The 24,702-nt window shown below is 41.3% G+C and overlaps 1 protein-coding gene across 1 annotated transcript; it reads right to left on the bottom strand.

Annotated features, from left to right (window-relative positions):
* Nucleotides 1-1,489: 1,489 nt before the first annotated feature.
* LOC109424638 (uncharacterized) lies at nucleotides 1,490-24,348 on the bottom strand. Its single transcript, XM_019699800.3, has 2 exons — nucleotides 23,485-24,348; nucleotides 1,490-2,379 (listed from the first exon to the last, which is right to left on the bottom strand). Exons 1-2 carry the CDS (start codon nucleotides 23,633-23,635, stop codon nucleotides 2,018-2,020), a joined length of 513 nt encoding a protein of 170 aa, XP_019555345.2. The 5' UTR covers nucleotides 23,636-24,348; the 3' UTR covers nucleotides 1,490-2,017.
* Between the last annotated feature and the right edge of the window lie 354 nt (nucleotides 24,349-24,702).

Below are 24,702 nucleotides of genomic sequence, written 5' to 3'. Positions count from 1 at the left end.
CTTGGAATAATTCCTGGAGAAAATTTTGGAAAAATACTTGGAGAAATTCCAGGAAGGATTCCTGTAGACATTTCAAAAACAATTTCTGGAGGATTTCCTGGATAGATTTCTTGAAAAAATCCGAGATAAATTCTTGGAGTAATTCTTGGAGTAATTTCTGATGATTTCCTAGATAAATTTATTAAATAATTCCCGGAGCAATTTAAATATTAATGCCAGGAAAAATTTCTGGAGGATTTTCCGGTGGATCCTGGAGGATTTTTTTTGATGAAATCGAGGCGGTTGAAGAATTCGTGTACTTGGGCTCACTGGTGACCGCCGACAACGACACCAGCAGAGAAATTCAGAGGCGCATTGTGGCAGGAAATCGTGCTTACTTTGGACTCCGCAGAACTCAACGATCGAATAAAGTTCGCCGTAACACGAAGTTAACTATCTATAAAACGCTAATTAGATCGGTAGTCGTCTATGGGCACAAAACATGGACCCTGGACCCTACGTGCAGAGGACCAACGCGCCCTTGGAGTATTCGAACGGAAGGTGTTGCATACCATCTACAGCGGAGTGCAGATGGAAGACGGGACCTGGAGAAGGCGAATGAACCACGAGCTGCATCAGCTGCTGAGAGAACCAACTATCGTCCATACCGCAAAAATCGGGAGGCTATGGTGAACGGGTCACGTCATCAGGATGTCGGATAGCAAACCGACTTAAATGGTTCTCGAGAGTCATCCGACCGGTACAAGAAGACGTGGAGCGCAGCGAACTAGGTGGGTCGACCAAGTGGAGGACGATCTGCGGACCCTACGCAGAGTGCGGAAATGGAGACAAACAGCCATGGACCGAGTGGAATGGAGGCGGCTACTATGTACAGCAGAGGCCACCCCGGCCTTAGCCTGATCGGTGAGGAAGGACAAGTTAACAAATTACTGCTAGGTTTATTCTTAAAATGTAGATTGTAGAAGATCCAGCAGCCAAAGTGCTGTATTGCATTTCTTAGGGTATAGTTACCTAAGAAATGGAATGTTTTCAAACCCTTACAATCCAAAATCCTTACTGTTCTTGTTACATTCCTTCGCTGATGTGCGGTTCTATGTTTCTTTGTGTATGCAACGTCGGCGCTATTGTCGGTTAGTACGAGTGACGGGGCTCCACAGGCGTTGGAATCGAATTACATTCATCGTGTGGCTCAAGTGGTAGGAATGCAAACACCTAGTGAGGGAGGATATATACCTCTTCAACGTCGGCATTGCTTCGGTTTACCACAAGAATGTGGCTGTTCTTGTATGTAGTTCAATTGGTTGATGTGTGAAATGTCTATTGCTAGATCCTACATTCTGATTGATACGAAATGAGCAGCTAATGGAATGTATGTAAGGCATGTTTCGTAAATAATTGCTTGTTCTTAATCATACATCCAGGGTCACGTGAATCACCTTAACAACATGGTAACATAAAAATCCCAGTCATCAAATAACAACAAAACACGTCCGGTAATAACAGTTTTATTTATCTACATATCACATTCATAAATTTACAACAAACCGATCCACGTGATTCGAGAGCGACTGACTCCGCTAACGCGAACAAATCCAATTAACGCAAAAAACACCACTTGTTCATTAATCAGCGTTTTGCGGCGATACAATTTTGACGGACCTATCAACGCACATCTCTCCAGCAGCGTCTCGGTCTCGGCCCCATTGTGGAGGGCATCGCATCGTTCCGGAATTCCCACCTCGCTGATCGCTATCTCACCGTTGGCGTGAGAAAAGTTCCCACGATCTGCTCTCGCACTCGTTTATTTCTCGAATGAATTGGAAAATTCTTACTAAGATCAGAATTTGGCTCTCATATCGAATTACTATCTAATTAAACATAAACGTGAAGTTGGTGACTCCACTGCATCCACGTGATCTATGACAAGGAATCAAAAGACAAAACGTCGAATGGACGAACGATCGCGTTTCGAACATTCGACGTCTTATCTTTCAATATTCATCCCCAAACATCGCCCCTAAGGAATCCGATAGGAAGACGACACTCCCTGCAGCTGGTCCAGGATTTGCTTGTGCAGTTCGTCGATCTGTTTGTACAGGTACGAGTGCAGATCTCCGCTGCCCGAATGGTTGTACGAGTTGCCTCGGTTGTCGAACGAAGCGATGTTACCGTTCTTGTCGATTTCCGCGTAGCTCTCGAAGTGTGTACCCGGGAACTGGTTGGCTTCCCGCTCGATCGTCTTGGCCGTCGGCTTACCGGCCGGGTCCAAACATTCTCGGGTTATCTCCACCTGGTTCAGGTTTTCCCGGGTGTTGTTCTTGACGATGATGCACTTGAAGGACTCCGGCGGGCACTTGAGGGTGTCGCAGAAGATGGTTCCTGTAAGAGAGGAAATCCAAGGTAGGAAAATTAGGAGTCTTCTCTTTAAACAGTATTACCATGATGATAAAGTTGCGCGTGTTAGATCTTTTCAAGCACTAAAACTTTGCAAGAAGAAAATATTGCGCTATCTCTTAACGTATTCCTATATATCGAATACGAATAATTACTGTTTCAGAAATTATAAATACACATAGTTTATTGAAAAAATGAACCGTTTTGTTTATTTCTACCAACTTCTTTCAGAATACAACATATTTTTGTGCTTTCTTACAATTGTCATGATATGTTAAGAAACAGTCGAGTTATCTAACAATTCTCCAAATTTGCATAACCAACAATAGTATGCCACAATACTCGGTTTGTGGCTGCCGCTCTCCATCCTCGGTCGCGCCCAATGCTCGCCAGGTCGCGCTCCACCTGGTCCGCCCATCGTGCTCTCTGCGCTCCACGCCTTCTTGTCAGTGCTAGGAAAACTCGCGAAGATCATTCTACGGAGTCCAAATTACACAAATCACAGCTACCCATGGTTGCAACTGCAAAACCATCCGCTACTGTAGCCTAGTTTGTTGAAATTCATTAGCAACCATTTGTTGCTACTGTAGCTCGCTCCTGTAGGTCCCTCCTGCTGTTCAAATGGGAGTTTGTGCATACATATATCGAGGTATTCGGGGACAATTAAGACTTCGGTACAAATGGTGCTCTGGTGACGGTTGTGTTGGTCTTCGCTGAAGGAAGCAGTCGAGTTACTGTGAACGATAGCACTGGAGGAGCGATGCCTTGATAGAGTGACGGGAGGGTATTCGTTTGCAGAATTGGACGAGAAATCCGGGGCGTGACCGCTTAAAGAACGGTAGAAACGAAATGGCGTAGGCTAATCCTAATCAGATGAACTATCGGAAACGGATCGTCAGGGTGTACGGTGCTTCGAATACGATGATCATAATAAAACACTCCAGTACTGTGGGAATTCGCCAACCGGATCAGTTGCATACACCAGCTGTGCAGGGTTGTTGTCCGGCATACTTGCAACATTCCCTGCCCACCGTATCCTTCCGGCTTTGGCCACCTTCTGGATGCTGGGTTCGCCGTAAAGTGCAGCGAGCTCATGGTTCATCCTTCTCCGCCACACACCGTTCTCCTGCACACCGCCGAAGATCGTACTTAGCACGCGTCGCTCGAAAACTCCAAGTGCTTGCAGGTCCTCCTCGAGCATGGTCTATGACTCGTGTCCGTAGAGAACCACCGGTCTTATTAGCGTTTTGTACATGGGGCATTTGGTGCGTGGGCAGAGATGGAATCCTCCTCAGAGCAAAACAAGAGAACAAAAAATCTGCACCACGCTCTCGCATCCAATGCCAGAGCGGCTTCTCTCGGTTTCTTTAACCTTCCTGCTTGCAGCTTGTGACACCGAAACATGAGCGGATTTGTTTGCACAAAAAAGTGCGTTTGCTCAAAATTGAGGCACTTTGTGCACCGGGAGTTAATATACATATGCTTATGCTCATAAAATCAATAATTAACAATAGTACAAGTATTTATGTATGCAATTATGTCATGCAATGCGAACGGGAAGATCATACCGCGTAAAACGCCGGTGAAATAGTCGATCAACTTTGCGGGAGCCTAAAAAATGATGCACAAAAATGTTTCCCTTTGTGCTGATTTTTGTGGTTCGACGTTTATCTTTGTCTTCGCATGCTTCCTCCATGCGCTACGCTCCCGCACAAACGATAGCGGTGGGAGCATACAAAGATAAAGAGAACAAAAACATGCATCTGAGGCACATTGCGGGAGCAAATGACAAGCCTGTGCGTGGGTGAATATTTTTAGACCGCAGCTTCTTCTGGAGCCCGTAGAAGGCCCGACTTCCGCTGATGATGCGCCTCCGGTTCACGTTGTTGTCAGCCGTCAGTAAGGATCCAAGGTAGACGAATCCCTCCACCACCTCGGAAGTATCCCCGTCTATCGTAACATTACTACCCAGACGGATCCGGTCGTTTACCAGCATGTACTTTATTTTTGAGGCATTCACTACCAGTCCGGCATTTGCTGCTTCGCGTTTCAGGCGGGTGTAGAGCTCTGCCACCGTTCCAAATGTTCTGGCAATAAAGTCCATGTCGTCCGCAAAGCACACAAATTGTCCGGATTTTGTGAAAATCGTTCCCCGGCTGTTGAGCCCGGCTCGTCGCATCACACCTTCCAGAGCGATGTTGAAGAGTAGGCATGAGAGTCCGTCAGCTTGTCGCAGTCCCCGGCGAGATTCAAATGAACTAGATAGTTCACCCGAAACCCTTACGCAGTTTTGCACACCGTCCATCGCTGCTTTAATCAGTCTAGTCAGCTTCCCAGGAAAGCCGTTTTCGTCCATGATTCTCCATAGCTCTGCGCGGTCGATACTGTCGTATGCCGCTTTGAAGTCGATGAACAGGTGATGCGTTGGGGGGCTGTCCATAAACCACGTGGTCATGAGGGAGGGGGGGGGGGTTCGGCCAATGACCATTTTGTATGGACAAATAATTTTTTTTGTATGGACCAATGACCACGCGGGGGGGGGGGGGGGTTGCAAAGTCCCAAAAAAATGACCACGTGGTTTATGGACAGCCCCTGGGACCTGGTATTCACGGCATTTCTGGAGGATTTGCCGTACGGTAAAGATCTGGTCCGTTGTCGACCTGCCGTCGATGAAGCTGGCTTGATTCCCACGAACTCATTCGTTTTAGGTGACAGACGACGGAAGATGATCTGGGATATCACTTTGTAGGCAGCATTCAAAATAGTGATCGCCCTGAAGTTCGCACATTCTAAATGGTCGCCTTTCTTGTGAATGAGGCAGATTACCCCTTCCTTCCACTCCTCCGGTATCTGTTCGGTTTCCCAGATCCTGACTATCAGCCGATGCGGACAGGTGGCCAACTTTTCTGGGCCCATCTTGTTCAGCTGCGATACCATCCTTACCAGCTGCTTTGTTGGTTTTGAGCTGGTGAATGGCATCCTCAACTTCCCTCAGCGTGGGAGTTGGTTCATTTCCGTCCTCCGCTGCACTGGCGTCGTCGTTTCCTCTGCTGCCGTAGTCTCCCGTGCCTACGTTCTCCACGTCATTCAGGTGCTGATCGAAGTGCTGCTTCCACCTTTCGATCACCTCACGTCCGTCCGTCAAGAGGCCTCGTCCTTATCCCGGCACATTTCGGCTCGCGACACGAAGCCGTTGCGGGGTGCGTTGAGCTTCTGATAGAACTTCCGTGTTTCTTGGGAACGGCACAGAAGTTCCATTTCTTCACACTCCGCTTCTTCCAGGCGGCGCTTTTTTCCCAAAAGGGGCGGGTCTGCTGTTTCCGCTTCTGTTTAGTCCCTTGCTGCAGCATTACCGCCGCGTTCTTCTCCTCGCTGCGTTCTTCTCCTCCAAAACCGTTCTGCACTCTTCGTCGAACCATTCGTTCCGTCGATTCCGTTCCACGTACCCGATGGTGCCTCATCGAGCTCGCCCTCGTCTGGCAACGCGGCCTCGAGATTCTGCGCGTATGCTGAGGCGGCACCCGGTTGTTTCAGTCGCTCTAGGTTGAACCGTGGCGGTCGCCGGTACCGTACATTGTTGATGACGGAGAGTTTTGGGCGCAGTTTGACCATCACCAGATAGTGGTCGGAGTCGATGTTGGCGCCACGATAGGTCCTGACGTCGATAATGTCGGAGAAGTGCCGTCCGTCAATCAGAACGTGGTCGATTTGAGATTCCGTCTGCTGTGGTGATCTCCAGGTGTAACGATAAAGGAGGCTGTGTTGGAAAAAGGTGCTACGTATGGCCATATTTTTGGAGGCGGCGAAATCAATGAGTCGTAGGCCGTTTTCGTTCGTTTGCTGGTGGGCGCTGAACTTACCAATCGTCGGTCTGAATTACTCTTCCTGGCCTACCTGAGCGTTTAAATCTCCTATGATGATCTTGATGTCGTGGCTTGGGCAGCGATCGTACTCACGTTCGAGCTGCGCGTAAAATGCGTCCTTGTCATCATCAGTGCTTCCGGAGTGTGGGCTATGCACGTTTATTATGCTGAAGTTGAAGAATCAGCCCTTGATCCTCAACCTGCACATTCTTTCGTCGATCGGCCACCAACCGATCACGCGCCTCTGCATATCACCCATCACGATGGAAGCTGTTCCCAGCTCGCGTGTGTTGCCGCAGCTCTGGTAGATGGTATGATTACCTCTAAACGTTCGCACCATGGATCCTGTCCAATACACCTCCTGCAGCGCTACGATGCCGAACCCGCGGTCCTTCAGTAGATCGGCGAGTATGCGGGTGCTCCCAATGAAGTTGAGAGATCGACAGTTCCACGTACCGAGTTTCCAATCGCAAGTCCTTTTTGTTCGCTGGGGTCGTTGCCGTTGGTCTCGGTTCGTATTATTCTGTTGCTGATTTTCCGGTGCTAGTCGTTTTTACGGCTGGCTCGCAGGGCCTGACACCAACCCACTAACTCAGGTATCAGTAGGTCGGCTCTAGAGGCACGCTCTCCTCCATTCGGGAAATTTGTGCCATCGCCATGAACACGAGCCTATTCATCATTTACCTGACGGAGAAGGGATGTATAACTATTATACAATCTCGTGCGTACCAGACGCGGTTACCACAAGTGGCGACGAGGAGAAAAAAAAACTACAGTTTGCTAGTTATTTGACTTGCAGATCATTCGCTTCATGTTATTTTGGTGGAATTCAGTATAATGAGTGGTAGAAAAAAAATTAAAGTGATGTATTTTGCTAATGATGATCTGCGATGAAGGAAAAAAAATGAAGCTTTCCGCCGTGCGTGGGCTGAAAATGAAAAAAAAAATGATGCTGAGCATGAAAGAAAACTATGCTTGAAAATGGGCATTCTTGATAAATGATTTATTGGTGATCATGTTTCAAATTGTGCTAAGTGGAAGAAAAAAAAATGAAGTGAATCGAAACTATGCAGTGTTGCTGTTGCTAACGTTGCCTTGCAGCAGTTCTGTGTGCAGCCGCTGACCTTGATTTTTCTCGCGTGCGGTAGAACAAAGAAGATTTAGCCACTGGTCGTGGTCATTGTGATGTGTGGCCAAGCATGTGAAAAGGTTTGCTAGACAAAAGGGGAATTAAATGAAGCGCGGATGCATTAGTGTGATTATTTATGCTGGTGAATTTTGCTGTTTGCATGATTGTCGATGGCTTTTAGCGGCATTTAATTACTGATTTTACTGTAGGAGCCAGGTGAATATACAAGATGTACTCGATCAGCGTAATCCTGTACAAAAAGGTATGTACATTGTTAGTTATTCATGTGTTTCCCTAAGTACTGAAGGATATCCAATGAGATGATATATTTGGTCTCGGTGCACATTTCCGAACGTGCTTGGATTGCTAAAAGTTGATAATGAGAGAAAATATGCATTTTTGGAGCTTTGTAATACATGCCAGAATAATTACAAGAAATTGAGTGCTTCTTTAAGAGTTTTGATTATTTGAATCCTGTTTCGAATTTTAAACCAAGTTTTAAGCATTATCATTGTTGTCATTGAGTGAAGCTGCATCATCTTATAAGAAAAAGAAAACGTAAGTTTATAGGGGACGATCAGAAAAAAAAAGATCTATTGACACATTCCACGCACTTCTACACCAAGGGTGTGAAATTTCAAAGTGATTGTTTTGCCCCAAACTTTCCAGCATATGAAAAAGAGAAGATTCAATCTTAGGAAACCCATTTGCTTTACTTAAAATTTGACTGGTAACGTGTTTAAATAGCTAGGTGAAGTAATAGCATTTTATGCAATAAAAATAAAATATTTCATTGATAATTCTCAAGTATGCCTGCTTGCATGTTAAAGTTCGAAAACATTATATCTATTTTTTTGTTAATGTAGTATAATAATGTATTTTTTTATACACCTAAAGGAAATTTTTCATAAAAATGGGTTTTGATATGTTTTAAGCACTTTTTGCAATAGCCGCAATTTAATGGTGTCCCGTTACGAAAATGCCACATTTGTTGTAATAACGAATTTATTACGAACTTAAGAAAAATGATTTTCAGGATTCTCTTAGTACTTGTGGAGACCTTTCATCTAACACATGGGTTGCCTTGATCGACGCGTTATCTTAGGCGTTACAATGGGTACGTAGACATGGTGTCCCGTTACGGAAATTTGAAAGACATTCATAAGTGAATAAATAAGTTTGGTTTTATCAAATATATACCCAAAAATCTGTACCCATTATGAAATGATATTATAGGGTGTATATATTTTCATTATCCTTCTTGGTGTAACGCCCCTACTGGAACAAAACCCGCTTCTCAGCTCTCTACGAAAACTACGTAAACAAAGGGCGAGTATTCTGGTGGATCAGTATAACAAGTGATATTTTATTAAGTTTTGTGGTGACAGCATACTCTTTAGATGCTATAGCCTTTTTACCATGTCCTATGAATTACCACCATGATGTATAAAAAGGTTTTTGGAATCTCACAAAGTTCAAAACTTGAAGATCCCATAGTGATGGTTGGCATTCCTTGTTTACCTCATTAATCACCGTATAGTTTACTTATATATTTTGAAGCGATGCTGGGTCATTAGACTGAAAGTCATTAGGCCAAAGGCCATTAGACCGAATGGTCATTAGGCCAAATGGCCATTGGGCCGAATGGTCATCAGGACGAATTGAAAGTTAGCCGTTGTTTTTACCTTTTCCAACAATTTTTGCCAAAAACTAGTTTAACAATGAAACTAGAAAGAATAGCCTATGTTTTAAAGAAGGAAAAATTTATGAATTGAATATCAGCATTTTCAACGCCAAAAACTAGTTTAGCAATGATACTAGAAAGAACAGCCTATATGAAAAAGAAGGAAAAATTCATGGGTAAAATATAGGTAGACTCATCATCAATAAAGTATCTTCGTGCCTGTCACACGATACACACATGCAAAATGGTCATTTTCAGAGGAAGCTTTCAGTTAATAACTGTGGAGCAAGCTGAGAAGCAGGCTTTGTCTCAGTGGGGGCGTAACGGCAAGAAGAAGACCCAATGACCATTCGGCCTAATGACCATTCGGCCTAATGACCATTCGGCCTAATGACCTTCGGCCAAATGGCCTTCGGCCTAATGAACTTCGGCCGAATGGCCTGACACCTTTTGAAGCTTATGTGCTTATTGAAAATAAAAAAAAAATGAAAAAATGCATCACGAACATGGCGTTGCGTTACATTACTTTTTGTGACTACATAAATTAGTAGTTGATTGAAAGTCTAGCGACCTCTCTCTTGTCGTTTTGATTGTCAACCTTTTTTCGTCTCGAAATCCGTTTGTTTGTGTCGTTACTGGAATAAAGCAACATGCAACATATGCTTGAGGAGACTGGAAGAATGTACTATAGATATCATTGAATCTTATTCGGATCATTATATTGTAGAATATGGGCAAACCGCGAAGATAGATACGTCGCCCAATCATAGTTTTGGAGATACAATTAAACTTCAAGTATTACACTCAAGTGGCCATGTGTTATCGAAACCATTCCGGAGATATTCCGGATTGTACTGTGAACAGGGGGTGGGGAAGGGGTCTGTTTTGCCAAATGGCTGAAAGTGATTATTTCGTGTGTGTTATTGTGTTTTAGAGGCCCCCGCGGAACCTGCTCCAGGTGTTCCGGAGCGGCCATATCAGTTCATATATACTTCAGTCATTTTTTTCTATCCCATTATTTCGAAATCATGAAGATTGATACGTCGCTCGGCATGTTTTGGTTACAAACCAGAAATGTCTTCGATGACACCCCCGTGGAAACTGTGCTATATGTTCCGGGGTAGCCATATTAGTTGAAACATACTTCAGTCTATCGTTTCTGACTCAGTCATTCGAAATCATGAAGATTGATATGTCGCACGGCATGTTTAAGTTGAAAATCAGAAGTGTCCCCAATGAGGCCCCGCGGAACCTGTCACGAGGATCCGGAAGGGCCAACTTATTAAAATCTGGTTATAGCAGTTGTGTTTTACTGTTCGCAACAAAAATTACGCTGAAAATCGATGGTTCAAACACAACAACACACGAAATAATCACTTTTAGCCATTTAGACAACATCCTGACCCCAGCACAATCCGGAATATCTCCGGAATGGTACCGGATATTGGACACTTGAGTATAATAAACTAGCACCAATTTATGATCAATTGAGGGGGCCCTAAAAAAATCAGATGAAAATTGACGGAATGCCAGCATTTTGAAAATGTGTTGTCGGGGGTCGGGTACGTGAAGGGTAAATAAACCTCGAAACAGGTTCCTTAGGGCCCATTCAGATGGCCACCATAGGGCCAGAGCGGGTTTGAAGGCCTATTTGTGTCCTACAGGACAGCTACCATCTGTCTGAAAAACATTGCCGAAGACACCAACATTCGATCTAGCAAAGCATTTGATCTACAACTAGATGTCTTTAGCCGTAACGGGACACCATTTGCAAAACACTGTTTTCACGCGAGCGTAACGCTGCGTTCCTAAAACTAAATCAAGAATATTTCCAAAACTATACATTTCTCAGTAAAACTCACTTCGGCAATCTTGTTCACATCAATCCAAAGAAGAAATGTCTAGAAGACTCTATTATTCAAAACCTCATAACAGAGCTGATATACGCATTTCAGATTGAAAATTTTAAAAAGAAGATTTCTGCGATGGTGTCCCGTTACGAAATGTAACATGTTATATAAAGTAAATTGGAACCAAAACCCCATATAACAAGTATTGCATCAGGAAGTACATCTAATAAGCTTGTTATAAAACCTGTTAAACCATATGGTCATGAACATTATATTCGATTGCAGACGTCATTTATTCACGAAAGTTAGTTCCTCGCAGTGTCCCGTTACGCTGGAATGTGTCTATTGATAATGTGATTTAATTCACTTAAAGTAGCGTTGTTGTGATTGAATTCACTTGAGATATAACTTGAGATATTATGTGTGATCAAATTCACTGGAGATCTGGCACATCAACAACATGTCCCGCCCATCGCATCCTGCCATCTTATAGCACCTATGATTTTCGTATAGTGTGGCGGCTAGTGACTCATTATTCCTTTTAAGCATGACATATTTGATAGTTTACGATAGTTTTGACACATGATATTCAGATACAATGTTTTCGAATATGAATCATGTTCCATGTATGTATAGTATAAGCGAGGTGTTTCTGAAAGCGAGATGTATTTGGCTTAATTGGTACTGGAACTAGAAGGAATATGCAATTCAATTGTTTAACTAAACAAAAACATTGAAGTATAATTTGTTCTTTCAATACTTGGATTGAGAGTGCCTAAGAAAAAAAAAATAAACGTTTGTTTTCTAGTAGGATGAATAGTTTATCGTAAAGTTTTAACTCACACACGGAACATTGCATTTGTGGTGTTTCACTAAGGCACATTGTTCTCATCAATGAATCAATTAAATTAGCTGGGTCGAGTAACAAATCCAAATCAAACTTTTAAATTTCAACGTTACTTGACACCTTCTTTAGTTAAACCAGATCCAACTAAGAAAACTAAAGTGTGTGCTTCGTTGGCGCACTGTTGTTGCCACCGTCAGTTGTGTGGGCATATCACGTTTCCTCTATTACTGTTACAGTCGGGAAAGGCTCGGAAGTCTAACGGATAGTTTTTCTCTAGGACACTGCATATTCTGTGTCCAGTCCGCTGTCCAGTATTAGTAATGGTTCGGTCTGTGGAGCCCCTGGTTGAGGACGGAGTAAATGCTTTGTCACGAGTTCACATATTCTCGTCGGTTCTTCAAATACATATTGATTCTGTTTCATGCCATGAACCATGCTTTCAGTTGTCATATTTACGGAATTTCTGGAAAATTTTCTGAACGATACAGATCAAGTTCGCTGTTTTGATGTCCCGTTCTCCAATAAAATATTAGCTTAGTACATGGGTAGGTTCTATAGGGATGTGATTAAATTCACTGGATACGTATGAAGACTTCTGTGTGTACACCAACAAAAGCGTAAGAGAGCATTGTGATTAAATTCGCTACGAAACTACAGAAAGAAAGGTGATTAAATTCACTGGAAAAAAAATGTGAAAAGTATTGGTTGAAATACTGTGTGCATTATTTACAAGCGACGTGATTAAATTCACTGAGAGTATACATAGGGTTTTTGATCCCATTCCCCTACATGAAACAAAATTGTTCAATATCTAAGTTCACAACGAAACGACCGTTTTCGTCCACTTGTTCCATTTTAATCAGATACCTTATTGTGTGAACTTGTTGTTAACAATGATTGTTGTGAAGATTTTCTGTCGGAAAGTTGATTTTGAACGAGTTTACTGCACCTAGTCTAGCACCAAATCTCGGAACCAGTGCCAAATTTCAAAGTAAACGTGTACCTTTGACTGTGGATCTCGTTGTGGAAATGTTGCGGGAGATGATTACCTACGGAAGTGCGTTTAGAAAATATGCGGCAAGTAATATTTTGATTTGTTTTGCGGTGAGGCGCCGGGAATTAACGCAGGTGCCCAAGTAGCTCGAAACCCTAGAATATAGTGTGATTTGATTCACTTGAAAATGAAGAAAAAGAGATGTGATTCAATTCACTCGAGTGGTGAAAAGCAAAGGAAGCTAACTGTGAACCAAATGGAAATAATTGTGATTAAATTCACTGACTGACTAAGTGTAAAGTAGAGTTGTGATTAAATTCACTAACAAAGTTTATGTAGAAGGGCATGAAGAAAATATTTGATCAGGGCACCGAGTTGGTAAGCCTAAGGAAAGCTCGGCCATTCAAAGCATAATTATATATTTTTTGGTAACATTTTGATGAGTTTATGGAGAGTGGGATTCGATCTCAATTCCTCATTGAGTAAGATTAGGTTTTATATAAACCTGGGTCGTGAACACACCAAGGTACTACAATTTCAATTTAAGTTTATAGGGCGAATTAAAAAAAATGCTTTTAAGGACAAACGTCTTGAAATCCCGGTTCAGCAGTGCATCAATACTTCAGACGCACAAATCTCAAAAAGCAAGCGTCAAACAACAATGCATTTTATTATTCTGTTCTTGCTCACTTGTAATAAGCTTAAAATAAGAAGCTCAGGTGCGCTGGTTTTGTTTACGAAGAGATTTGTGCACTCAAAATCGTGAGTAGGTGCCAATGACGGCCATTGTGGCGGCCATATTGGGATTCTAACAAGTCTGTCCTTAATCTTCATAGGAAACAAGATGCCGTCTTTATCGCCTGTCCGACAGTTATCATCATCGATTAAATGACAGCCCTGTGTCGTTACTGATGTCATTTTGTTTCACAAATTGCTGAAGGCAGATCGCATTTGGCGTCAGGTTTTTGTTTCGACAATGTAGGCCTTTCAACACATCATCGAATAACATCATTTGAACAACTAAATGTACATAGGTTAGTATAGATTCCTCGCATAAAAAAAACAAAATTGACAGTTGCTTTATGGACTAATCCACGGTCTTCAATTCTCAGCCGATTGTTTCTTCTTTTCTGCAAATGCGGGGACTGTTTGTAGAAAATGACATACATATTCATGAACATTCAGTGACCGAAAGATCTCGCCGGATACAGGATGCGAGTAGTGATTTTTGTCAACGTCCCGCAGTTACAATTTCACATCTTGCTGTTACATGAAGTGTGACGCCATCGTGAACAAGTTCATCCTTATTCACGCTCGAGGAACCAGATTCACTGGCCTATACATTGTTGAAACCGCCCGGATGCGCTGCTGCCATGTCTTAGAATCCAACACCTTATAGGTAAATCTTGTATACACTGCATTGTGAATGTGGATACAAGATTGATGTTGGCTGCTGTCACGTGGGAGAAATAGTTATCCCAGTGGTCATCTGTACAGCGTATAGTTCATTTACGAACTTTATTAAAGAAATTAGCCAAGAATTCGTGTCTTAACACGTGAAGATCAATATCAATATCAACACTTTTGTCATCTCGGTAAATGACTCAATGAAGTACTGTGATTAGATTCACTGTTAGGCACTGGTATTGAATTGATTGATTGATTTAGCTAAATTATAGAGACTTTCAGCCCTGGAATTGAAACCACTGTAAGACAGTAAAAGCGTTGTGATTAAATTCACTAAGGAATGAAGGCGAAAGAGTGGCAGTGTAGTCCACACTTGAGAAAGTCTGACAAACGAAGGTATTTAAACCGAATAAGGCTAATAAATTGCTTTTATGAGATGAATATAAGTGTTGCTGTAAATCATATTACATGCTTAAAATTACACTGATATGTGAACGGTATAACATAAAAAAATGATGAAAGAATAATGACCGAAGACAACGTTCAGCAGAAAAATAGAGAACTCCTTGATGGTTAAGAGGAAAGTACTTTTACCGTTAATTGCGACTGGAAGCAATTGATCTAGGATCGGACGCGAGGCCTTTATTCAAGTTTCCATCAAATAATAAAATAATTAGTTCATGCAAAGGTCCACGAGCATCTGGACGTGATGAAACATGAAGAAAATGAGCAAAACTTTTAGACCAACATCTCACCAGAAATTCAATACAAATACAAATTTCGTTATGTATGGAGGTGGATTCAGAGATAGTTTAGCTAAGATTCAATAATGGACAGGTGCAACTAGAAAGTAAAAAGAAAATCGGGTTAAGTACTGTTCCTTTTAATCCTACTAAGAATTTGCATCTTTGACGTATTTCGACCTCGACTGTAAGGTCATCATCAGTGTCTCATACTTGATTCGAGGCGTAACTACCTAGAAAAAAAGAGTAACGAAGAAAATAATAAAACTGGGAATGTGTGTAACGCGATTGCTTATTATTGGTATTTCAAAATTGTAGTTGCTCATCGAGAGGAGTACTTCTAGAGTAAGGATACTGGCTTTCTCTGTCTAGAGTCAATCCAAACAGCTAGTTGATGTTTCGGTAAATAGAGTTTAGTTATAAAAACTATGAGATATAGGGAATTGGATGTTGGCAAAAGAGATCATCAAGCTATAAAGATTGTTTGGTTGTTTTAGTTAAGAGTTCAATGACATGCCTGTTATAAACATAAAAGAAGTTCATATCTTACAATGATTGTTATCGTACAATTTAGATTTGAGGGTATAAATGACCTTTGGTAGATACTTGACTGAAAATAGAAGGTAATACGGAACGAACAATGATAAGGAACAGATGTCTGTAAGTTCAAAGTTTTTATATGTAGTAGAAGACTAAGTTTAATGAATGGATATATCAGGATTTTCTAGAGCCGTGCTAATCAGTGGAGTCATTGAAAAACTCGAATTATTATTATTCCTCATGGGAAACTTTTATCGAATTGAGTTGTTTATTATGTGTTATAGGGTTTATGAATCACAGTTGTTTTGATAGTGCTCAACTGCATTGGGCGCCTCAAGGCGTTAATTGGACTTGAGAATATCTCGAACAAATTCAGATTAAAGAAAGGGGGATGTGGTGACGAGTGTCTTAACCATACACCTTTATACAGTACACTCATGCGTGTGCCACATATCCACCCACATTGTGTCACACTATGTGCTCCGCACCGCAGCAGAACAGTTAGTCTATTATACAATCTCGTGCGTACCAGACGCGGTTACCACAGTCAAGTCAAAGTTTTTTCAAAGAGCTATATATTAGTCATAAATGTGCAAAATTTCATTTCATTCGGTTCACTTAATCCAGAGATATAGCAGTTTAACGAAGAACACTCAAATATGAAACATTTTACTAGAGTCGCTCCAACTTCATGTAAAACTATCCAATCGAGCTCAAATTTGTACCATTTATAGCCAATTAGTTGTGCAACTAGCAGATAAAATTTGAGAATATTCCCTACACATTATAGAAAGTTACAGGTTGCTGAATATGTTCGAGATAATAAGTAAAAGATACATGCTTCTACTAATTTGCAACTAACGCCGTCTACTGACAAGTAATATTTAAGTAATCATGGTGCTAAGATGTACGGTATGGAAATTTCGCCAGTGCTACGTCTTGCTGTCTGTGATATCTGTCATACCAGAGACAAACAGACGTAACACTGATTAAATGTTTATACCAAATATCTCATCATCCTGGTTACTTAGAGAGTTGGTGTCTTCGGCAATATTATTTGGCTGGTCAAGAACTAACAAATGATGAGCCGTTTGATTCAAAATTCCACCACAAGGCAGCGCTAGTGAGCAAACAAATATTATATTCCATATATCTCAGGACTCAGATCACTTAGAACAGTGGTGCTCAGGCTTGAGGATACCGCGCTCCAAATTTGCAATTCGGGATAGACCGCATAAAACATCGATGCACAAAAACAACAAAAAGAACAATTCTAAAGCATATTTATTAAAAATCTGAACTGTTCAGAACTTGTGTAAGGGCAGTGCCGGATTTTGGCTTCGGGGGGCCCGGGGCAAACCCTATAATGTGGGCCCCCATAAACAAGAGTTTGAATATATTAAACATACATCGATTTCTTTTCAATGTTGTGTATTATTATTTTTTGTTTTTTTTTTTACGGTTTAGGAAAAAAATATGTCACACAACTGTTTTGTTCATTCAAAGGATACATTTTCCAAACCTTATCTCCAAAATTTCGGCAGATTATTTAAATAATCAAAAAACTTTAAAACAAAGCGTTCAGTTCAGATTGTAATATTCTTCGAGTGAACAAATGTTGACGAGATGTTTTTATGAAAACTAGGTTTCCAAAACTGCCCCAAATTTTCCGAACTCTCTATGAATTATTATCTTCTCCATCTACCTCTGTCCTCCATCTACCATCTGTCCTCAACAAACTGATGCAGATGTATATTAAGGAGTTTGTTAGAGACGCTTTTTGTTGTAATTTAAAGTTCTAAAAACGTTTTCTTCTAAATTCATCAAAAACTTCTAGAGGATTTTGTAGAAACTCGCGTATACCAAAATTACAGTTTTACCTGATTATAGAATACGGTAATGCCTCTCTAGATATAAATTTGCTGAAACCAAGCATTAACACTGATCCCTCAAAACAGTAATGCTGGGAAATATACGTAAATTCTACGGTTGGATTATTTAGCAATTATAATACAGGTTTTTAAGCTTAATCGATAGAGAAAAATGTTTTTGCATCAACAATTTGAAATTTGGGACGTTGATGTGCAATTATCAAAAAATATAAAACTTCAAGTGAAAATTCAGATTATTGTGCTTCAGGTTTTTTGGGGGGCCCCTCTAATCGGGGGGCCCGGGGCACTTGCCCCCTTTGCCCCCCCTTAAATCCGGGCCTGTAGTAAGGGTCAAACTTTAAAATCTATTCCCCTTTGTGGAGTTTAATTTAGATTCTGGTTGAGAAAAACGTTTGAGCTTCAAATTGAAATTCAAACAAACAATTTAGAAGTTGCCCCTAGAATTTCCTTGAAGCCACTTCAAGAACTTGTCAAGCAGCTTTTACAAGAATTTCTTTTGAATCGCTCCAAAAAGGTTTGCTGGATTTTCTCCTGAAATTTCTTGTAGAGTTGCTCCAGAAGGTTTTCGGGAAATTTCTTGACGTTAAAAGAAACGTTTTTTTAGAATTCTCTTGGAACACCTCCAAGAACTCCTCTTAGATTTGCCTTTGGAACTGCCCTGAAGTTATTTCAGGAATTCCTCATTAATCGTTTCCAAAAATTTCTCATAGAATAGCTTCCAGATTTTTCCGAAAATTTTCCTGGAGTTTCTTTAAGATTTTAGTAAATTCTTTCCATAAGTTTCTTATACTTCATCATTAAATTTCTTCAAAAATTAGATTTTTAACAATTGTTTCCGGAAGATTATCTTCTAAATTTACCGCATATGTTGCTTCAAATTTATTGTTCAAGTTTTCCTCAGGCGTTCTAGGCATCTTTTGTGTCTTGATACAGTTGGTCTTGGAATCTTGTTTGTGGTTACTCCTGAAAATTCTCTTTTTGTTGTGCGAGGAATTTATTCTAAAGTTGTTTAAGAAATTCCTGCTAGAGTGGCACCAGAACATTTTTCTAAGAGATGCTCCTATAATTTCCATGCAGTATCGCCACAGCTTTCTCATTGAGTTTCTTCAGGTTTATTTTCTCCAGGATGATTTGAGTTTCTCCATATATTTCGCTTAGAGTTGCTTAACATTTTTTCTTCAATAATGTTTCCTGGAGTTTCTCCAAAAATGTATCCAAAAGTTTCTCCAAAAGGGCACAGAAGACGCTTTATGAATCTCGCCTGAGATTTTTTTTATTTAAGTTCGTTCAGGAGTTTCGCTTGGACAATTCAAATAGGATTCGTAAATTTTGTTTCGAAAAATGTGTGAGTCTTATAATAGAAATTTAAACAAGCAAATTAAACAATATTGGTAACCAAGTTGAGATTTGTTGAGAATTTTTTCAAAAACTTCGCGCTTTGTGTTTTTATGTTCTTCGGAAAGGCGAAATGTGAAATATTTGCTCAGCGTTGCATTGACTGCGCTTAAAAACTGCAACTAATTTTCAAATGATTCACGATTTCATTTTTAACAAACTTTCATTTGATTCGTACCACTTAACTATAAGCTGGCTTCGTGACTTAGCTGAAATGCCGAAATATTTCGTTACGATTTCGAATCTTACCAGAACGGATTGTTCTTTTTGTTTATTTATCATTTGATTTGTGTTCAACACTGTGAAAATTGATCAGCATTTTTTTGTTTGATTTCTTAATAAATTAACGAGTTATTTCAAATAATCGTTCAAAAAATTCGATTCGTCCTAAAGTACTCCGAGGGCCGCATCTTAAGGCTTGGAGGGCCGCATGCGGCCCGCGGGCCACAGGATGAGCACCACTGACTTAGAAAGTTGATGTCTTCGACGATGTTGTTAGGTTGGTTACGGCCGCTCAGTTGATTAGCTGATTGGTTCAAGGTTTTGTCAGTAGGCGGCGCTAGTTACGAATTAATTGAAGCATGCAACTTTTATTTATTATTTCAAATATATTCAGCAAGCTGTAACTTTTTCAAAAATGCACCAAATATTCTCAAATTTTTCCTGCCAGTTGCACAACTAGTAAGCTATAAACGGTACAAATTTGGGCTAGATTGGATAACTTTACATAAAATTGGAGCAACTCTAATAAAGTAGTTCATATTTGAGTGTTCTTCGTTTAATTGCTATATCTCTGGATCAGGTGAACCGAATGAAATGCGTTATTGCACAATTATGACTAATACATAGCTCTTTGAAAAACCTTTGACTTGACTTAGACACGTTCAAAGAAAACAAACTTACAGCTTGTGCATTACTTCACGAAAAAATATCAATCATTTGAATGATTTTGCAAATGTGTAACTAGCGCCGCCTAGTGGACCATTAACTGTAAGCCCTTGACTCACTTAACAACGTTGTCGAAGACACCAACTTTCTAAGTGGTGAGAGTCCTGAGATATATGAAATTTAGAATTTGCCGTTTATTGGTGGAATTTCTAACTAAACGATCCATCACCATCCATCATGGCATCGCAAATAACATTATTAGAAAGCAGATTTTTGAATCAGTTTAACCGGACGAACCACCCCAACATAACAATAATAGGGAATAGGGTCAACAATTGAAAATAAACTTTCTAAAACACAATATGTGTCTGAAAACTTAAAGCTGAAGCTTAAACAGTTTTGTCTTCGCAAATACGGCTCTGGACCCATTGTGCAGTGTGGCGGCTGTATCACTTCCATCACCAAGCCACGTTTGTGTTGATGATGATGGCTTTCAGCCTCTTGTCTATTCATGTGCAGTTATAGCCGTGCTGGTTAGAGCGCAGGATACTGTGTATCACCATGATAGTGTCTCGGTTCGATTCCCGCCGCCGCCCGAATTTCTTTTTAAACATGTATTGGTATTTAATGCCACCGCTGCTGCCATGATCAGTCTAAAAATAGAACAAATAATGAGAAACCAGTGCAACAGAGCACACGCACACATGCGAAATTTTCCTTTTCCAGATTCTAGGAAGCCAATACAATTTTTGGTATACTGCCACCTAACAATTTTTGTATTTGCAAGGCCCTAATACAATATTTGTATATGTTTCATACCCAATTGTATTAGAATCTGCCAATCTCAGGTTGCGTGTAGGGTATGAATCAGGGTATCTTCTGATTTTTTTGTAGTGAAAAATGTTTTTCGTTTTTGCAGAAACCATTTTTGAACAAAATTTTACAAAAAAATGGTTTCTGTGAAAATGGAAAACATTTCCCACCTCAAAAAAAATTCAGAAGATACCTTGATCCATACTCCACATGTGCACGGAAACCGATTTTGAAAATATTGCTTCGTTATTAAATAAAAAATCAAAAACCAAAAAAAAAATGAGAAAATGCTTCCAGTTTCGCCTTAAGGTGGGTTGGTGCGTATGTCACCTGACATTCCACGAGCCACCAGAGGTTTGCTTTAGGTGTCTGGAACCAGGGCATAAGTCGTGGGATTGCAAACGCCCTGACAGGCGCAAACTGTGCAGTAGTATGGGACAAACATCAAATTCTCGCTCCAGTTGACTTTTTCGATTCCATTTAGGTCTCATATGAACTGTGCAAAATTTCAGCGCAATCGGTGAAACTATAATTTAGCGCAAGCGGTTCAAAGTTTTCATAGGATTTACTATGGGAAAAGTTACACTTTCAGATAAAAATTCCCAGAAATCGCCCCTTGTCTCGTTAATTCAAATCGATCAACGCTACTTGTAGAAAAATCCTTTATGAAACTTTCCTTCGAAGACCGCAAAACAATTGGATGCTTGTGGAAAAAGTTATTGATTTATTACCGATTAGTGATTCAACGAACAGCTTTTTGTTTTGTTTTATCAGCAGCACTGCTGCTGCCGTTGCTGCATGGGGTGGCGGGTGGCATCACCACCCCCAGAAACAGCAGCAGCCAAGGCAGCAGCTACAGTGCTGCTGATAAAACAAAACAAAAAGCCGTTCGTCGGATCAATAATCGGTAATAAATCAATAACTTTTTCCACAAGCATCCAATTGTTTTGTGGTCTTCGAAGGAAAGTTTTATAAATGATTTTTCTACAAGAAGCGTTGATTGATTTGAAATAACGAGACAAGGGGCGACCTCTGGGTTTTTTCGTTTGAAAGTGTAACTTTTCCCATAGTAAATCCTATGAAAACTTTGAGCCGCTTGCGCTAAATTATAGTTTCACCGATTGCGCTGAAATTTTGTACTGTTCATATGGGACCTAAATGGGATCTAAAAAGTCGACTGGAGCGAGGATTTATTTTTTCCATACAAGTGTGTCCCGTACTACTGTGCAGACGATGCGTCGCTGAAGATCATAAGGCCCAAAGCTGCACGAGTCTACCCATTTGCATGATCTGTACCGGGAAATCCGCGAACAACAGACATCCGACGGGTGCTCCAAGGTGCCCGACCTTCAAGAAAGCCGCAGTGAACCACAAATCACAGTGCAGGTAACGCAGCTGAACCTGAACCACTGTGACGCGGCTCAGCAACTGCTTTGTCAGGCGGTTTCTGAGTGGGAGATGGATATCGCCATCATAGCGGACCCATACCGAGTACCCGCCGGCAACTGGGTCGCGGATGGGACCAGTAAAATGGCGGCTATATGGACGAAGGGTAAATTCCACGTCCAGGAGTTGGTGTCTACTACCTATGAGGGCTTCGTGGTCGCCAAAGTAAACGGGGTCTTCTTCTGTAGCTGTTATGCGCCTCCGCGGTGGCCGATCGAGCAGTTCACGCAAATGCTGGACCGCTTAACGACCGTGCTAACAGGGCGAAGGCCGGTGGTAATAGCGGGTGACTTTAATGCCTGGGCCGTGGAATGGGGAAGCCGTTTCACGAACCAGCGAGGTCAGATCCTGCTAGAAACACTGGCCATCTTAGATGTCGACTTGGCTTATGTCGGTACCAAGAGTACCTATAGTCGAAACAATTTCTAAGGACAACAAGAAAATATCGGAAAACACATTCACGCTCATTCTTGTTTACGGACGTAACCGCTTTTGAACGTTTTTGATTTTGATTTTGCTGGCGTAAACTGGAATGCAAACGATTTACTTTCGGAATTCGATCGAAAACAAGAATGATTACCATTTTTAACAAACTTCGAATTTCATCTTGTAAAATTTCTGAAAAAGTGCACCACGTGGTCTGAAAACCCCAAGGGTTTCGATTGAAAACCTTCTGAACCCCCCTGAAGTTTCCCGCAAACAATCGAATACTTTTTGAAACCCATTGAAGTCCCTCTTGGAATTCCCGAAAACTTATAAAAAATACTTCGAAGACCGCTACAAACCTGTAAAGCCCCATGAATCCCTTTGAAATGCCTTAAAACCCCTAATACAACCGGAAATATCTCTTAATCGCGCAAGGAAACCCCATCCCAGCCCATCTAAAACCACTTTTGAAACACTTTAGGAACCCTTCGAAACTTCCCCGAAAGCCTTCTTAATTCTCATTGTGTTATTGACGAATGGCTTAATTTCCCCAACAGGGGAGGAAAAAAACATCATTTTTGAACCCCAGATGCCATCCTAAAAAACTCCTAACCGTTAAGTTTCTACAGAAGTTTTGGAGGAATTTTTGAAAGAAATCATCGAAAAAAATCTTGAAGATATTAAAAAAAAACATCTCAATATAAATATATGAATGCATACCAGGAAAATCGAAGTAGGAAGTCTTGAAATAAACCCCTAGTGGAATCACCTTTCCAGAAATGCATGACATAACAACTCTCAACATAATTTTCCTACAAATTATCCACGGACATTCTTGAGTAATTGAAGAAGGAATTCTTAAAAGAACTTTAGAAGAGTTTTAGTAAAATACATATTTGAAATATTCTCAAAACCACTGGAACAATTCAGTAAGAAACCCATGGAGGAAATCGCTAGGGAATCTATGGAGGAATTAATCAATAAAGCTGTCTGTGGAAGAATCCCAAATGGAATTTAAAAGCTGTTAACCTGATACCACACATGACGAAAACAAAACCTAACAGTGCCAGATTATTTTCAAGGTTATACATAAATTTAGAATGTTTAAGAAAAAATGTATTCGTTGTCACGTGAAACATTTATCTGTAATGCTTTTCTAATTATACCACTCACCGTTCTCGATCCTGGCGTTAGCCTCCCCGCTCAGCGTCAACAGTGAGTTCAGCTGCCTTTTCTCACGAAGAGCTGCTCCTTGAACACCACTCAGTCCCACCACTACCAACAACAGTCCAAGGCTCAAAATCACTTGTTTGGAATTCATCATTACGTTCTTTTATTCTGAAATCAATCAGAACAGTATTCAAACACTTGGAATTCTCAGTTTTCAACAAGCTTTCAAGATCACTTTTCACTCAACAGCCTCCAGTTTCACAAACCTTATCCAGCAGCCACTGATCGTCAAACACAGACTGACCTCATCCCACCATAGCTGCAGCCTATTTAAGTGCTACTAATTTTAATGAACTCCACCAGATATCGAACGTGCTCCAGCCTCCCTCACAACTGTGGAACACACTGCTAATTAGTTTCCTCAAACGGGTGAATCGTCGATCGTTTGCATCCACAATGATCCAGTTCTCTGAGTTCACGTCGCGTCGTCGCTTATCGATCACCAACTACCTGACACTGTAATGCGCGCCTTATCGAGTGCGTAGCATCTCCCACGCCCGGGTATCGAAATTCTCACAAGCCGGCATTATTCATCACCACACCGCCGGCTGCTGGAGAAAAACTGCACGCAATTTTCCTAGCACAAATCGACCATTGTCTACCGGTGACCTGTTGTGCGTCACCAACGCAACGTTCATCCAATTTAGAAACGATCGGGATCACCCAGCGGCAGAGACAGACCGGATGTAATTGTTGATCGCCGGCTTTGGCCGGGAGATTCACACGGAGCTGTAACGCGATATCACTCGGGGCGGGGCGACACTTACAAAGTGGCGAACATTAGTGAAAAACACTGGGTGTTTGAACGATTGCTGAAGTCGTGTATCGTTCTGTTCGAACAGCTGCCACCGGGTATATGATGAAATCGAACGACAATCGGTCAGAACGCGAGACATTCGATTCTGTGACTGAATGGCGTGTGCTGCCTCTGCGCTGAATACTAATTAGCTACGGTCGTCGTCGAAGCATTCGGAGGAAGTGCAGATAAGAGCTTTACGAGGCCGCAGCTGCTGGATGGTTGATAGCGCTCCGGCCTCTTGGGAGCGATGAAATGGGAACGGTGGCTGAACTATACGCTGATGCTGTAGAGGTGATCAGTCCAATCGTTCTAATGACGATGTTGTAACACCAAGCAATCGCAGGCCATTATTGACAAGATTA

This window comes from Aedes albopictus, chromosome 3, assembly GCF_035046485.1.
Source record: "Aedes albopictus strain Foshan chromosome 3, AalbF5, whole genome shotgun sequence".
Taxonomy (NCBI): Eukaryota; Metazoa; Arthropoda; class Insecta; order Diptera; family Culicidae; genus Aedes; species Aedes albopictus.
The sequence above is the reverse complement of the archived record's forward strand: the minus strand, read 5'-3'. Positions and strand labels throughout refer to the sequence as shown.

Excerpts from the sequence above, each read along its gene's own strand:
- LOC109424638 (XM_019699800.3), bottom strand. The coding sequence starts at position 23,635 with ATGATGAATTCCAAACAAGTGATTTTGAGCCTTGGACTGTTGTTGGTA. Across the intron at positions 2,380-23,484 it reads TAACGCCAGGATCGAGAACG|GAACCATCTTCTGCGACACC; the intron begins GTGAGTGGTATA and ends CCTCTCTTACAG.